The sequence below is a fragment of the Cibotium barometz genome, chromosome 3 (genome assembly GCF_041138505.1).
Source record: "Cibotium barometz isolate CiBa-2024 chromosome 3, ASM4113850v1, whole genome shotgun sequence".
Taxonomy (NCBI): Eukaryota; Viridiplantae; Streptophyta; class Polypodiopsida; order Cyatheales; family Cibotiaceae; genus Cibotium; species Cibotium barometz.
In genome coordinates, this window is record NC_141048.1 from 48,608,359 (window position 1) to 48,626,589 (window position 18,231).

The 18,231-nt window shown below is 43.4% G+C and overlaps 1 protein-coding gene across 4 annotated transcripts in view; it reads left to right on the forward strand.

Moving 5' to 3' along the window:
- Positions 1-18,231, forward strand: part of LOC147640174 (uncharacterized) — a 64,431-nt gene that overhangs the window by 22,012 nt on the left and 24,188 nt on the right. For 3 of the 4 annotated variants that reach the window (XM_086778095.1, XM_086778105.1, XM_086778102.1), the window contains exons 5-6: positions 7,433-8,065; positions 8,349-8,427. In XM_086778095.1, the coding sequence (XP_086634221.1) occupies positions 7,433-8,065; positions 8,349-8,427 (712 nt within the window). The remainder of the gene's footprint in view (positions 1-7,432; positions 8,066-8,348; positions 8,428-18,231) is intronic. The other variant, XM_086778114.1, reaches the window with a different exon arrangement.

Sequence of the window (18,231 nt, forward strand, 5' to 3'; positions counted from 1 at the left end):
CTGTTCCGTACTGCAGACAGTAGACGAGTACCTCCGTACACTATTGCGTACAGCTATTCCGTACAGCTTATAGCCGAGTGTACCTGCAAAATCTTTTGGGTAAAATTTAAAGCTTTACATGTTTTGAAATTTGGGCGTTTTTCTGTGAAAGCTTTTCTGGCTGATACAGAGAGGTTTTCTTGCAAAGTAACCTCTACAGGCTTTTGCAAAGCTTTGGGTGCAGAAATTTTGGGCATTTTTTGGGCATTTTGGCATAGTGTGAGCCACTTTTGTTGCTCTACTCAGTCAGTGGTGCATTGTTTTGCACATTCAGAGGATTGAGAGTGCAAGCATATTTGGGTCAGTTGTACTCAGTGGAGTACAGTTGCTTTCAGGGTTATTGCTTTTGGGTTTTTTGATACACAGGTACAACATTGTGCACTGGCATAATGGCAAATCAACAGCAGAGTGATGTGTTCACGTACTTGTCTAAGGAAGACAAGCTGGATGGCATGAATTACTGCTTGTGGAGTTTCATGCTGAGAAATGTGCTCGTGGCAAAAGGTCTTTGGGATTTTGTTAGTGGTGATGAACCACGTCCAGGTCCATTGGCTCCAGAGACTCCTCCCCAAGGGGGTGCTCGTGGAAGAGGACAACAGGCACAGGCACCAGGTCAGCCACTGCATGTTCAAAGAACAAATGCTCAGAAGACATGGGATGCCAAAGATGCACAAGCCTTATCACTTATTGCATTGTCAGTACAGAGGTCTATTATACCTCATATTCGTTCAGCTGGCTCTTCACGGAATGCATGGGTGACTTTGGAGCAGATGTATGCTGCTCGTAATGAGGCACGGATCTCATTTTTGAAAAGAGAGCTGGAAAATCAGAAGATGCATGAAGGAGATGATATGTCTAGCCACTTGAACAAGCTGCAGGATTTGAGAGAGCAACTCATCAATGTGGATGAGATTATTCCTGAGACACAGCTTGTATCCACCATCTTAAACACTTTGCCAAGATCTTACTTGGCTTTTCAATGCTGTTGAGCCCCTGAAGTATCAGGAACATTTTTGCTCTCTTGTTACAGGAAGAGCAAATCAGGAAGAACATGAACATGAACACAAGTGCTGAACAAGCATTTGTGACAGGTCAAAAAGGGAAAGGCAAGTCTCAGCCAAAGAGTTCAAATCAGAATTTAGGTGATGATGGTTCATCTCAGGATACCAAGAAAGGTGATGGACAACCCAAGAAGAAGGGCAAATGCCATTACTGTAAGAAGCCAGGTCACTACATCACAGAGTGTAGGAAGAGGATTGCCAAAGAGAAGGCGAAGGAATCTGGGATGTCTATAAACGATGCCTCTAAAGCTCCTCCGGAGACTGCTTCCTTTGTTGAAGACAGGGATTACTGTTTCTACACATGCAGTTATGATGCCTCTTGGTCTTCACAGGCACTTAGTGTGATTGAGCATGCATGTACTTGGTATTTTGATAGTGGTGCTTCAAAGCATATTACATCTCGCAGGGATTTGTTTTGTAATCTATGCCCTGCTCCTGTTGGTGGCAAGACCGTTCAGTGTGCCAATAATGCTTCATATCCAGTTCGTGGCATTGTGGAGATTCCACTGCCATTGATGGCTCTATTCTTCGCCTTACAGATGCCTTATATGTACCAGGGATAAAGAAGAATCTGTTGTCCATTTCTTCTTTAGCACAGTGTGGTATGCAAGTCAACTTTGATGATGACAAATGCCAGAGACAAAGCTAATGCTTTGACCTTGATGCTTACTGGTACATTATGTCATGGACTCTATCAGTTGGATGCATTTCAGCCAGTGGATCAGTTTGCTTATAATGCATTCACTCTTACTCCAGCTATGGTTGATGCGGAGTTATGGCATGCTCGCATGGGGCATGTAAATTTTGGTAGTCTTACGCTTATGCAGCGACATAACATGTTGACAGACCTACCTCTTATGGAGAAGCCTCCAGATCACATATGTGAAGGATGTATTTTGGGAAAAATGCATCGGTTTTCCTTTCCACGTGATCAGGCTCTACGAGCAACTGCAAAGTTGCAGCTTATACACAGTGATCTTTGTGGTCCCATGCAGACGAAGTCATTAGGAGGTTGCTTCTATTTTGCTACATTTATTGATGACTTCTCTCGTATATGCTGGGTCTATCCGTTGACACGGAAATCACAGGTATATGATGCATTTTTGGCCTTTGTAGCACTTGCTGAAACAGAGTCAGGATGCAAGGTTAAGACCCTCCGTTCTGACTGAGGGGGGAAATATGTGTCACACATGTTGAATTCCTTTCTTGAGAGTAGAGGTATCAAGCATCAGTATACTACTCCTTATACTCCACAGCGAAATGGAGTTGCAGAAAGGAAGAATCGGTCACCATTGCATAGGCACATGCCTCTGTGCCACATGTTTCTTGCCATGGTCATGTGCATGCGCCTACTTCCTCTTGGATGAGGGAAAGTGGATGATGTTAGATTTGATAACTAAGCTATGAAGAGTGATAAAAACATCCTCAAGGTGGATCAAAGATTGTACAAGACATCATGAATATGAGGGACAAAAATCTGGTATATGCAGAAATTGATATGAGATTAACACAAGAAGACACTAATTGTGATTAGACATGAACCAAACTTACATAATCACTTGATCACGACTTGTACCTTATTTAGAGACTCCTCTATCCTATTTTTAGTTGCATGAGTTGCATGAACAACATGCACCAACCATTTGTAGGCTTTACATACCAACCACTGACCACTAGCCTATCAACCACATTTAAATTGGACTAAGGAGTTGGGATTAGATTTATCCAACAATCCCCCCTTAAGACCAACTTCTTACAAAACATGAATCAAGTCTAACAAACCATCTTGACACAATGAGTAAGAGTCCCCCCTTAACAACAACATAGGGTAGTGTACTCTCCTCTACAACTTGTCAAGTTGGAACAACATAAATCTTGACTCAACCACATACATGACATAATTTAAAAAGCATATTCCTCATCTACATCTTTTATACTGAGACTAGAACAAAGATTTGTTTCTTCTTGTTGGTTGACTTCTTCAACCACATGTGCCTTTGCTTGCTTTTGATCTTTCTGGTAGCACTTTGAGGATGGATGATTCGTCTTTCCACAATACTCACAAGGATGTTTGGAAAAACAATCCTTCGTAAGATGATTTGTACGACCACAAATAGTACACTTCTTCTTTGCCGATGTCGTAGTAACAGAATATGCATAAGGATCTATCACATCCTTTGTAATCTTCTTGTCTTCTTCTTGCAAAGAATTTATGATACTTTCCAAAGAAGGGACTGGCTCCTTCTCTTTAAGTACCGTTACAATTTGTCTAAAGCTTGAAGGTAAGCTTTTGAGCAGGATAGCAATAGCATCTTCTTCAGGAACAGGAGATTTAACATAAACTAACTGTGTCATTAAGCTCTTCAACCTGTTAATCAAAGCTGCTAAATTCTCATTACTCTCCATGGTTAGATCAAAGAGTTGCATCTTCAAACTGATCTTGGAATGCTTTGCCTTTGCACCAAAAGTACGTTCTAATAATTCCCAAGCTTCCATAGCTGACTCAACATCATCAATATAATGAATAAAATCATCTTCTAAAGCAGTAATGATAATACCAAGTGCTTGCTCATCTTTTGCTTGAAGTGCAGCCGTTGTAGCTCTTGTAACTGCAGCAGAAATACCAGCTTCATCTTCCGGAAGTGGCTTGACCGTACTCCACAGATTTTTCTTCATGAGGTAGCCCTTCACCTTGATTTGCCAGGTATGGAACCCGGTTCCATTGAATTTGTCGGAGAACTTTGAACCCATGATGAAGAAATATGATCCTTGATGTTGAAAAATTGCTCACATAGATGATTTAGACCCAAATAATAAGAATATCTTCAATGAAGATCATAATAATCATCACCATGTTGAGTTAGCAGAAAAACCAGAAAATAGGCGTCTGCAAAAACAGCCCGTACAGCAGCATGCGTGGACAAAATTCTTCAAGATTTCGTATGATGAACTCTCATATAATGGACTAACACCACCTAAAAGGAATTAGGTCAATTCCTCAAGACACGCCCAATTTTGCCCGATTAGCAGGTCGCCTGCAGATTTCATGGCGCCTGGAAATTTACTTCGTACAGCTGCTACAGTGCACCAAATTGCACAAGATTTGAGATGCCAATCTTCATATAATGTTCTTGCTACACCTTGAAGGAATCGGCGCAATTTGTAGCGAAGAAGGCGAATGGTTTGAATTTGCAGAAAACGACTAGCGCTGATGGCGACGGCGAATTCTCCCTGCTGCGATGGAATTGAACGATGAGAGCTGATTTATAGTATGCGTGGGAGCTAACCAACAAGGCTATATGATTGGATTGAAGTATGATGGCTTAGAATGATTGCATGAAGCCAATCTTTGGCATGCTGTCCAAACAGAGAAAAACTGGCTATGGTGATTAAGAATTTGATTAGGATTTTTGGCTAATAATCTAATCCTAAATTGATCATGCTCTGATACCAAATGTTAGATTTGATAACTAAGCTATGAAGAGTGATAAAAACATCCTCAAGGTGGATCAGAGATTGTACAAGACATCATGAATATGAGGGACAAAAATCTGGTATATGCAGAAATTGATATGAGATTAACACAAATTGATATGAGATTAACACAAGAAGACACTAATTGTGATTAGACATGAACCAAACTTACATAATCACTTGATCACGACTTGTACCTTATTTAGAGACTCCTCTACCCTATTTTTAGTTGCATGAGTTGCATGAACAACATGCACCAACCATTTGTAGGCTTTACACACCAACCACTGACCACTAGCCTATCAACCACATTTAAATTGGACTAAGGAGTTGGGATTACATTTATCCAACAGATGATAGTCTATAGATGAGGTGGGTCACCATACTGAGAGGCTTAAAGAATTCAGGCAAGTGATAAATCTGTACAGTTTGAAACTTATCATGGTGATTATGATGCGAGTAAGGCAATGGCTTTCATAGCCCAATTTGATATTGCTTTTAGTGATGAGTTCTCTGAGAAGTCAAAGATTCGCGATGTAAGTATGTTTTTAAAGGGTTCGGCTGTGCGTTGGTGGATCATTGAATACCTTTCAAGCAGCCCAGTTCAGACATGGGATGACTTCAAAGAGAGGTTCTATGTACAATTCTTGCCTCCCAATGTTGTGTAGAAGATTATGAGCAAGTGGGACAAGATAGAGGAGAAAGATAACGAGTCTATGCAGACATGTGAACAAATTTTGGAACATCTATGTGGAGGTCTCTCCATTTTTGTTCATGGGTGAACCTGAGAAGAAGAGGAAGTTCTAGTCTGGACTTCAACTGGTTTACAATTCTAGTCTTGATACGCATCACAATGCTATAGGATTATGTAGCAGCTGCTCTTGCCACTGAGCTATTGGAGCATAAATTGCAGCGTTATGGCAAAGGAGACCATGCTTTCAAGAGCAAAGAGAGGGCTGGTCATAACATGCAAAACGGTGGACAACGTGCAAAACTTTGTGTGAAAGATGGAAAGAGTGGAGGGAAGGCTGAAAATACACAACCCAAGCCTCAAGGATGCCTCTGTGCCACAGCACAAATTTAGCCTAACTTCTGAGTAAAGGGAGCAATATGCTAAAGAGGGGAAATGCTTCTCATGTGGCAGCTAAGATCATATGTTTCATGAGTGTCCTAAACGCAAGAATAAGGTCAGTGAGAAGTAGCAAAAGGAAAATGTGCATGTCATTCCCGATGTACAAGGGAATACAGGAAAGAATGACAAAGAGAGGATGGCTTGCAAAGCTTGGGCAATGGGGACAGCTCAAGGATGAGTCCGCACTCTTTATGTTTGATGATTGTGCCACAGATAACTTCATTTTTGTGGAAATGGCGTCTTCATTGAACATAGATGTAGGGGACATGGACCACATATTGAGGTGGAGGCTGATTTTGTGGAAAGCAAGTGCAAGTGACCCCTATCATTGGGAAGTTGCATGAGAATTTCTTGGCTACACCATTGTAGGGATGTGATGTATTGTTGGTAAAACCGTGGCATCACTGCATTGAGCCACACAAGGAGTATAAAACAAGCATAATTACTTTTATGCATAAGGGCCGCATGCATGTTATTGATACTGGCCGTGAGGAAGACTTGTCTTGCTAGTGTAGAAGAAGGAAGGTTCCTTCCACGTGTTTGGATTACCGTGCTTTAAACAAGCTTACTATCATCCCACGCATAGATGACATCCTCGATAAACTTGATGGGTCTGCATGTTTCAGTTGCATTGACCTTAAGAATGGGTATCACCAAGTACGTGTGTACACAAAACGGCATTTAGGACATCATTTGGTTTGTATGAGTTTTTGGTTATGTCATTTGGACTCACGAATGCCCCGGCCACATTGAACAGAATGATGGAAAAGCTGAAGTATAGAGGTGAGTGTTAGCTAGTGTTGGTCTATAAAAGCGTACCCAAGGCTTAATTATTAATTATGAAGGAATTCATGGGCTGAGTTGTATGTCGAAACCGTGGATCCTTGATACCAAGAGTAGCTCCACGCTTGATATATATTGGTGGTATCGGATGCCAGGTTCTACTACCATGATAGGGCTGACTCAGATCTAATTGGACCTTCGGTTTGGGGGTGGTTTCGGACGGAATAATATTGTTGGGAGGTGAGCCACTATCGAAAATTGCAGAGCATCGTCGCGAGATCTCAAGCGGGTTATCTTAATCCTAGGAAGGTTCGAGGTATGTGTGATTCTTACGCATTCCACTTGGGCCGCGGTGGAGGTGGCAGACATCATCATGTTGATGGTGACACCAAAGAAAGCAAGGCAGCAGTAAGACCAAAGTGTGAATGCATTTTTCGCAGAACGCAAATCAAGGCAAGTAATGCGAATTGACACACGTTGGCAAGTTGGCCTAGCCCATATCGAAATCGTTCTCTCCCTATTCTACAATAACTTCTACAAGCTTTTTGGAGCAGTCAGCAAAAGGAGAAAAGACCAAACTTGAAGAGTAATAGAGCCAGCACCAAACTTGAAGAGCAATAGAGCCAGCCCAAAGAGCAGCAGACTGAGCCACTAGAAGCAGCCTAATAATGAGGCTAGACATATTGAGTACTGAACTGACAAGAGACTTGGTTTAAGAGACCAAATGTGAAACAAAGTGTTTATAGAGTATTTTATTATATACAAAGGTTAAAGGTTTCAAGAAGATGAAATTTTATGGCAGCATATTATTTGATTGCTGATGCTCACCATTTCTTGTTGGAGTGAATACACTTGCAAAAATCTTTTTATGTAGTGTAATGATGATGATGTTGCACTTCGTTGTTGTCCCTAAGTTCTAATTTAAGATTGTGTCACTGGGCAGGTTTGTAAAAGTAGCGGTTCCTGCCAATCAGTCAAGAGATGTGGTTCTCCAGAAAAAGTGGCGTCTAGATCTCTATGCAAATCGTGTAGCATATGAGCGGTGTGTGTTTGCAGTTGATATCTTCTCATCACCTGTGGTTCAGCAACAGGGTGCAGTATGCCATCTCGAAACCATTGAAAAAGCGAGCAAAGCACATTTTGGATGGCCATTGGAGGACGGTTTTACATTTGGTGAGGGTGCATCTGTCATAAGAGGGCTCGTTATGAAGTGCCAAGAAGCCAAGCTGCACTTTACACCTGAACAAGTGGAAAGAATACCCATTCAAGAAGAAAAAATCAGTGGGATTCGTACTCTGTGGGGCTCCAGAGATTTAGATGAATTGAAGGCAATGGAAAGTCCTCCTTCACAAATATGTGGGAAGAATTTAGGACATGCCAAGGGTGGTATTAGGGCCTACCTGAAAAGCTTGGGTGAGAAGTTAAATACTAGCCAAAAGGCTGCCATAGAAACGGCTGCACTTCAAAAGGTGACCTTGTGGCAAGGGCCCCCAGGAACAGGAAAGACAAAAACTTTGACATATCTTATTGCGGCCTTATGTGAAAGACGAGAAAAAGTGTTAGCTTGTGCTGATAGGTGGGTGACTTCACTATAATTAGATGGTTATATGCTTGGTTATCAGTGGAATCCTCTTATTAACAAGAAGAAGGTTTAAGGAACTCACCATTAATTATGTTTATTGTTACTTTAACCTCCTGACAAAGCAAAAGACATAAGAATATTAAACATGTCTTTTTGAAGAACTCTCATTTTAATTCTTGTACTCTTTCTCAGGGTACTTCTCTTAATCCAATTATTGGATTAAGTCAGGAGGCTGATATGATTCGGGTATTTGCCATTTTGCAATGATTGGATGCAGCAATGTTGCTGTCGATAATCTGGTTGAAGGTTTGCTGGGGCTAGGTTTACGAGTTGCTCGTGTGGGCCAACCAGTGAAGGTAAACCATGCGCTCAGTTTTCTCATGTCAGGGTCATGTTGATTGCTGATAATGAATGCTTGCAAATCTGTAAGGGAACTGAGTCAAGGATAAAAGTAGCATGAATTGGATTGATGTAAAACGGTGTCCATGGGCTTTTATCTTCCCCTAGTCAACGCCTCAATTGGATATAGGTCCCATCAGCTTGACGACTTGGTGTTATGACTTTTACAAATTTACTTTCAAACTTGTCTGTCCAGGCCTTGTGAAAAGGGCATGGAGGCTAAAACAACCTTAATTAAATCTAAGATCTCTTACCTGGGATTCCCAGCTGAGAGCTGTCTCAAATAGTGGATGACCCGGAACAAGAGGACAGAACTCTCCAAGTAGTCAGACGGAGAACACACAGCAGGAAAAACCACAAGAACTATGAATGAACACCGCACTGAGCTGGAACGGCCAGCCCCCCATAGGTTCTTCTTTATTTCAGATAGAAGCTTTTTACAACAAATCTGGTGTGAATAACACCAGATTTTTCCTCAACATTCTTGAGTAAGACAAATCAGCCCCAAAAGCTGTCAAATAATCCCCAAAACAGTCCATAAACAGTCCTCAATCTTAGCCCTTGGTTTCACATGTGTGGACCTGTGCTGTACGGCTGTATGTCTGCTGCACAGCAGAGAAAGAAATCCGCAAACTCAGCTGGCTGTCGTCGGCTGTACGGCCAGTTCTGATGGCAGCTGCTGGTTCTTCCTTGGATGCCCCTTTCTCGAAGGATGAATTCCTTCACGCACTGCATGCTCTTTCCAGTGGTTCATGCCGAGGGGATGATGGTCTTTCTTCCGCCTTCTTTATTCTTTTTTGGGATCATATTGGAGATTCTATCACTGTTGCCCTTCAGGAAATGTGGTTGTCGGGTATGATGTCTCCATACCTCACGGAGGGGCTGATTCACCTTATCCCCAAGAGTGGGGACAAGACTGACATCAAGCAATGGAGGCCCATCACCCTCCTTGGATCTGCATATAAAATCTTAGCTAAAGCCTCGAGAATAAGCTTGCAGCTGATTCTCCAAAGGACTATCCATGATACCCAGAATGGGTTCCTCCAAGGAAGGAGTATATTTGATAACATATTTTCTTTCTGGGAAGTTGTCGAGTGGGCAAAGTCTAGTCAGCAGCCTCTTGCCATTCTTTTGCTTGATTTTGGAAAAGCTTATGTGACAGAGTGGATTGGGATTTTTTGGAGGGCACTATGTACATGGGCTTTTCCCAAAATTGGATCAGAGGTGTGTCTTGCCTATACAGGGAGGCCGTTTTCAGATTTCCCGTTTAGTGAGGCAGGCTGTCCCCTCGCCCCTTTACTGTACCTCATTGTAGCTGAGGCTATGAGCAGGTTTCTTCGGGCTGCCCCTGGTGTTGTGGGTCTCAGGCTGCCTTTATGTACGGAGGAAGAGTTTTTGGACTTTGAGTTAGCAAATGATATGGCGTTGTTCCTTGAGGCTTCACATGCTTGTTTATGTGCTTTCCGGACAGCCTTGGAGGCCTTTTGTTTGGTAGCAGGAGCTTCTATCAATTGTCATAAGTCAGTTGGTTTTTGGATTAGTGATTCTCCTCTTGCAGATTGGGTACTTGGATTGAGAGAGGATGCTCTGCCAGATACCTTGGTTGTCAGGTGGGCATTGACATCTCCCCTGCACAACAGTTTGCTCCAGTGCTCTTAAGCATTAAAAGCAAACTTCATCACTGGAGTAGGAGGAAGCTCGACTTGGCCTCTAGAGCTTTGGTGGTTAACCAAGTTTTGCTAGCCACGACTTGGTTTATTGCTTCGTGCTGGATTTTTCATAATGGCTGCATTGGTCCGCTTCGTCGCCTTATTCGGAACTCTCTTTGGTGAGGGCTTGATGGAAATGCACACACCAGGGCTAGAGGTGCTTGGGAAACCATTATCAGGCCTAAGCAGGAAGGGGGATTGAATATCATTGACCCTGAGGTGCAATGTAAGGCTTTGCTGTGTAAGCTGGTTGTTAGGGGCTTTCTTCCAAGCACTGAGCCGTGGAAGGACTTTCTCATGCAGCAGATCACGAAGTGTGTCCCTGTTCGCGGAGGTGACTGGACTCTCAGCTCACGCTTTATTTTTTCGGATGCAGTTCACCGCTCCCCTTCATCCCCCCTGGTTAGGTCCCTCCTACGGGCCTGGGACTGCGCCTGAGGAGTTTTTTGGTACACATCCCCCCGCGTTCAGCGGAGGAAGTTAACCGGCAGCCCATTCTGTGGAATGATTTGATCTTAGATGTGCATGGTAGGCCTCTTGGGGCAGCTGTGCATATTCTTTGGGCTGGCTAGAAGACCCTTTGTCCACAGTGTTGGCTTGGAAGAGATTTCAGAGCCTCACCGAGGTACAGAGATTGGAAACCCCTAGTGGGCTGAATGACCACAACATAGAGCAAGGGGGCCTTTTTATATGGGTCTTGGACCCCTTTTTATGCTGGCCGACTGCTGGTCGGCCAGTTCCATGTCCATACACACTAGCAAACGCTGCCCGACTGGATGATCTACTTGTCCATGATGCGCCTGATGCTGCCCATGTCCTCTGATTCAGCTGACTGGTTCTGTGAGCAGCCGACAGCATCCCTTTGGTTCTTCTCCAAGCCTTGCTTTAGTCTACACTGCAAAGGTGCTCTGTGCTCTGTGCTCCATCATCCTGGTTCTTCTACTGGGTTCATACTCTTTATCTGGTTGCCTTTTCTGGATCTAGCCCTGAGAATGTCCATGGCATCTATGATGCACATGACATCCCCCCCTGCTAAACTTGATGACGGGAATCCAACCTGCTCTTGGATGACTGTCATCATCCCAATCCTGTCCCGAAGTCCCTCTGTCATCATCCATCCTTGGCAAAACCTTTTTCTCTGAAAATCCGGTCTGTTCTCCAAACCACTCTGTCTCTGATAAAGATCTATGCATCTGGTCTTCCTCTAGTCCACAATCCATTCCTGCCCCGACTCTGAACACCGTCTTGGTCTTCCTGGAACTGAGTTTGGCACTCTCACATCACCCTTGGAGGATCAACCTCCCTTGGGACCGTTACCTGAGAACCTATCTGGCTCACGGAACTGCCATCCCCATCTGGCACTGTGGAACACCACCAACAAACCTCCTGGGAGTTCTTCCCGATCTGTGTTCTCGCCTTGGGCTTCGAATCCGTGTACTTTCCTGTACCTTGGACCTATACACCATCATTTGGGACTGATTCAGTGTTTAGCTTGGCTGAGCCTGATGCTCTGATACCAATGTAACACGCGGAAGCTCTGGGTAGTCTTCTTTCAGCCCTAAACACTCTTGGAAACCTTCTGATGCAAAAACGCACCATCTGATGCAAAAACGCAGGTAGAGAGAGAGTAGAGAGAGAGAGAGAGAAGTGCTGGAAATTCAGTATGTACTATGGTACAAAAAGGTACATGTCTGCAGCCCTTGGCTGCCTTCCTGAAAAGGTGGTAAAACACCCAAAATTCTGCCCTAGACTAGGACCCTACTGATCCAAACCCCTAGTGGGCTGAATGACCACAACATAGAGCAAGGGGGCCTTTTTATATGGGTCTTGGACCCCTTTTTATGCTGGCCAACTGCTGGTCGGCCAGTTCCATGTCCATACACACTAGCAAACGCTGCCCGACTGGATGATCTACTTGTCCATGATGCGCCTGATGCTGCCCATGTCCTCTGATTCAGCCGACTGGTTCTGTGAGCAGCCGACAGCATCCCTTTGGTTCTTCTCCAAGCCTTGCTTTAGTCTACACTGCAAAGGTGCTCTGTGCTCTGTGCTCCATCATCCTGGTTCTTCTACTGGGTTCATACTCTTTATCTGGTTGCCTTTTCTGGATCTAGCCTTGAGAATGTCCATGGCATCTATGATGCACATGACACTAGAAGACCCTTTGTCCACAGTGTTGGCTTGGAAGAGATTTCAGAGCCTCACCGAGGTACAGAGATTGGATCTCATGCAGCATTTGAGAGGCTCTAGTCGAAGGATTGCATAGATTGATGTAGCCATTCCCAACCACTGGATTAATGGATCTTTTTTGGAAGACCGTCATCATTCTTGGTTTGGGGTTTTTTCTGGGACAGGTGTTCCTCTTCAGGTTATGGGTCTCCCCTTGCCTACGGAGGATGATGTAGTGGTCTTTTTTTCTGTACAGGATGGATGGCAGTTGGAGAGATGTGACATACAAGACCTTATTGAGGGCCCCCAGATTCGTCGAGTCAGAGTTGTTGGTAGGTTAGGGAAGCACGTCTTTGTTGACCCCTCCCCCCCCGGGATGATCACAGAGTGTTAGCCTTTGGTTGTATGGTGGCTGCCCTATCAGACATTTGCATTGGGACCCCGGTGAGTGGGTGTGGAAGGATGCTTGTAACCCCTTGAAGAGCAGGCGTTTTTTCAGTTATATGGTGCGGAATGCCAGACATCTTATCTTGGGACACATTCAGAGTGTCCCTACTCTTAGACCCCATTGGGAATCTTACGGCATTTCGACTGACATTCAGAGGGTTTTTTGGCGGAGATTGTGGCATTCTTATAGGAAGCCACAGATTTCCTCCTTTATCTGGGTTTCTCTTCATGGTGGTCTGGCCACCAGTCAGTGGAGGTCAGTTACTGGTGCTTGCCGAGCTTTCCCTAGATGTGCAGGAGTTTCGGAGTCAGTTTACCATTGTTTATGGGAATGCAGGGAAGCACAGAGGGTTTGGTCTGCGAGATTGCACCTCTTTGGTAGGATTAAGAGGGATGCTATCATTTCTTTTGGTTCTATCATTTGGTTGACACAGTCTGGGCCTCAGCTGAGATTTGAGGGGACTGACAGGAGCTTGGCCATTCTGGTTAGGCAAGGAGTTGCTTGGCAGTGTTGTCTTCAGGATTTGCCACTTTCACACTTTGTCCCTCCGGCATAGAGGTTAGACAGCTCTTGGGAGATTATTGCTAGCATCTCAGCCTGGAATATCTCGAAGGCTAGATGCACCGAGGCCATTGAGGGTACTCCCGTTCTTGTTTCTCAGTGTCTTTGCAGGATTTGGAGTGATATTATTCACACCATCATGGCTACCTGGGCCAGAATCCAGGGATCTTCGAGGGCTGCGGAGAGGAAGCGCGGCCAGTTTATGAGAGAGTGGCACATTGGTATCTTTTTCACGTCCTCTCACTCGGGACCCTATTGGCAGCACATGGCTCCTGATTGGTTGAGATCTCCACGTTTCTTGGTGTGAAATCTCCATTTTGTAAAATTTTTTCATACTTAATAGAAGTCTCCTTTCTGAAAAAAAAAGAAAAAAAAAGAAAGAAAAAAACTTTATCCATATCCGGAGTCAACAACTCTGATAATAAGCAGACAGAGGCATAAGAGCCAACTATGTCCCAAAATATTTATAAATCCATAAGCTGAGTCAACAACTCTGATATTAACGAGACATAGGCACAAGAGTTAACTGTCCCAAATATCCATAAATCCATATATAGCTTTAAGTACTTGCAAAAATAAGAGAAGAAGAATATACAGCCACAAAACATCTTGCCATGCCATTGGACTGCATAAGAGCACCACTCCTATGATCGATACACATGCCCAAGCTAAACATGCTTCACATGTCCATAAGGTTCAACAGGGCAACTACCCTTCCATGAGTTCATGCGACACTCACTAGGGTTACCACCTTTCCATGAGTGCACAGAATCACTCACCAGGGTTACCACCCTGCCATGAATGAATTAATCCATAGTTGGCGTAGACAGTCCCTTGCCAATGAGATGTTAGATCACATGACCCTTGACGTAGACATAAGTTCCCTGCCAACAACAAGGCATCATGTCCACTCTACCACATGCAGTGCGTGTCGGTACTCAGAGCATACACTTTGGAGGAGAGGTGGGCTCAAGTTCACTCTACCATATACACTCTGTGTTGGTACTCTGACCACACACCTTGGAGGAGAGGTGGGCTCAAGTTCACTCTACCACGTGCACCCCGTGGTGGTATTCTGATCATGGATCTGGAAGGAGAGGTGGACTCAAGTGTCGAACATAAGATGAGAATGAGTTATAGGCATAAATTTCTTGGTGCTCCATAAACATTTTGGCTGCCAATAGAAATCCATAGGAAAATCCTCGATCCATGAGATATCCATAAATTCCAAAAATCCACTGCATCTCGAATGAAAGAGAGCCAAGAACATATTCCATCCCAATGAACAGGGAACGAGAAACTTGATTGACACCAATAGAATTGTCAGATGTATGCATAGTGACAAAAGTATCATCAAAATCCAATAAATCCTCATTGCTGATAGATCATTGATTCCGTATCACATAGAATACCAAAATCATAAACTAGTTTAGTGGCTTTGCGGCCAAAAGAGATAGATATTTGAACTACTCAAAATGTCTATCTTGCAACACATAGCAATAGATAGAGGATTCTTCTTGCACAAAGATGCAAGAGTGAGATTATATATATTCAACCAAAAATTGATCATATAATTATTTCTTGCATGTACAAAGCCAAAAATACTTTGCTAATAAAAAGAATACTGACAAAATACACCACTAAAGTGTATGCAAAAATTAGCATCCTTGTACAAAATTTTACGTCTTGATGTGAGGTACTAAGTGTTGATATTAAGCTTTTTAAAAAGAAAAGGAAAGGTTGATAACTGGCACCTGGTAAAGCTTAGAAAGTTGCACAAAAAAGGGGAGGAAGAAATCATTGGAGCACTGCAGTCGACCGAAGTAGAGATGGAAAACAAAAGAATCAAAGAACGGTAGCACGATTGTAACTGGAGAAAAATTTGGAAGAAAGTAGAGGAAGCACATGGAACCTTGCAATTGGCCGCCTATCATGAATGCAACTGCTTCGAATCGGAAGGAGCCAAGCGATGAAGCCAAGAAGAACTATAAAAAGGGGTCGATTCCCCGGCTGCGCATCAGAGTTGGTTGTATGTATGAATTTTTTTGTAAAAAGAAAACATTGTTATTTTCCGCTTCTTGTTTGAGTGCGTGAGGAGATTTTGTGAAGAGAAGGTGTTTGTGAAGAAGGAAGAGGGAGCTGTTATACTTCTCAAACTCAATTCAGTTTGTGTTGTTGCTGTGAGAGGATCTCTCTCCTACTCTAAGGGACTCTCATCTATTTTGGATCGTGTATATCACACAGATTTGATGCCGTGTGGAATCAAGGGAGAATAGATTGGAGAGAAAAAGCTACACAGTCAACATACGTTTTCTGGTTTTGTTGTTTTGAGTTTTACATGAGCTAGTTATTCATAATTGGGCTATAAATACTACTAGCGTGTGAACTTGGTTCATGAGCTTGAGTTGACAAAGACATTAGAACTGAAGTGGGACTCGTTGCTGAGAGAAATTTCTATATATGTTATGTTGGATTGATGTTGTGTGGAATCAATCTATTGTAGGTGGCAAAAATCAACTACACAATTAACAAGAGAAGCTGGCCGCTACAACCACAGGTTTCTTGGATTAGAGATTTTCTAAGAATTTTTACCTCTTAGAAAATAATTGTGTCAACATAATCCTCTCCCTAGTGTTGGGCATTGAAATATTACCCAATGGGCCTATGAGACGAAAGTGATACAAATAATGTCTATTGCATATCTCATCATGAGTGTGTGTGTGTGTGAGAGAGAGAGAAATGAAATGAAATGAAATGTTATATTAACGTCTTCAAAAGGCCAAAGTGACCTATGAGACCAAAGTTACAACCATGTAACATCTGATACACTGTCTTGGAAAAGAAAAGAGATAGTCCCACAATACATCAGTAGGGGGGAAGCTAATGCTACTAGTCAAAATGGGGTACATGAGTACATGGATACCTGAATACATGAATATGGGGGAGTACAAAAGTGACAATGAGTACAACAGTATATGGCTGGAGTCGTAATCATCCTACAACCCTCCTTCACCTCGATAGTTTTGTGTATGATCTGTGTGATTCACTCATAAAGTGTAATGATCCTCCAAAGCATCTCTCTCAAGAAATAAAAAAGAAAGAAAAGATATATTAACGTCTATGGAAGGCCAAATTGGCCTATGAGACAAATATATATACAACAAGTCCATGTCTTGAGTATCATGGAAAGAAAAACTGAAATGAAAAGCTAATCCTAGTCATATGTAGTTATTGCCTAGCATGCTATAGATGTACAATCATGGTAGGTGGTATACTACTAATTCCACCCAGTGGACATGGTGGGGCGTAGTACATCATACATGGGGCATGGGGCCTCACATCTGTTGTGCCTTGGTGTAGCCTCTGGACTCTCTCCTCCATATCTTTGCGGTATCTCTGCGTCCTCTATATGTGATCATTGTATCTTTCATAACCTGTTTGGAAGTGTGAAAGATCATAACCTTGGTCTTCCCAAGGTTCACTGAAAGGCTTCTCTGTGTACAAAAATCATCTAAGGTGTCCATGTGGTGTTGTAGTCTCTCCTACGAGTTAGATATCAAAATGATGTCATCTGCATAGAGTAATAAAGTGACCAAAACCCCTGAGAGTGATGAACCACTCCCTCCTCCTTTGTCTATGAATTTTGTGACCTCATCTATGTATAGGCCAAAGAGTGTCGGGGAGAGTGGGCAACCCTCCTTCACCCCCATAGTGCTATGTATTTCCTCTGACAGACCACCTGAGCATCTGGCTCGCTCCGTCACCCTCTCATATAAAGCAATGATTCCCCAGATCATATCTGAAGCCACCCCAAGAGTGTGCAATCTCTTTAGGAGCCGGTCCCACTGCGTCGAATGCTTTGCGGAAATCAACAAAGCAACAATAGAGTCTTTGCTCTCATGACTTGGCCTGCTCAATCAGGCTCCTCAAGGTGAAGATATAATTCAGTGTGCAAAAGTTAGTGCGGAACCTAGCCTGTCCTGGAGCACGAAGATCCTCCCACTCGGCTAGAGAGTTGAGTGCTGTCTCAAGTAGTGATCCATATATCTTGGCCGCCATAATATGGCCAACCATGAGAGTCCTGCAGTTCTTGGGGTCCATCGGGTCACCTGATTTTTGAATGGGGGTAATGATATTCATGCTCCATGTTTGTGGGAGCTCTCTACAAGTGCCCTGTTGAAGAGATGTGCAAGGAAAGGAGCTATGGTGGTGGAGGCATAGAGAGAGAGAGAGAGAGAGAGAGAGAGAGAGAGAGAGAGAGAGGAAATGAAATGATATATTAACGTCTTCAGAAGGCCAAAATGACCTATGAGACCAAAAAGGTTACAACAATTGGTGGATCTGATACAAAATGACCTATGAGACCAAAAAGGTTACAACAATTGGTGGATCTGATACAATGTCTGTGTAAAAAAAGCTAAAAACAACTAAACAACTAACTGAAACTGAAACAACTATGAGGAAAAGTAAGGTACTAGGAGCTCCTAATGGATAACCTCTGGGAGAAAAACTCCAGCAACAAAGGTAAGCATCATACACATCACTATCGAAAGATGTCTCTCATCGGTCGATGGCGGATATCCTCAATGTCCTCCATGGTGAGTACTCTGATTGGACGTCTCCCATGCCGTGCTAGTATGGTCCTGATCCTCTGTTGTAGTCTCCGCCGGTGGTGTCGAGATGGGCCTCTCATCTTGGGGCGCCTGGACCGCCCCATCTCTATAGCCCGATCAATCAGTGTACCTCTGGTGCGGCTATACTCTAGGGCTAGCTGCAATGCCTACTGGCCTAACTGCTCAATCTCTGGTCGAAAGAAGTCTGTAATCTGCCTCTGTAGGTGTCTCTCCCTCTCTGATCCCCTCCCTCTCAAGAGA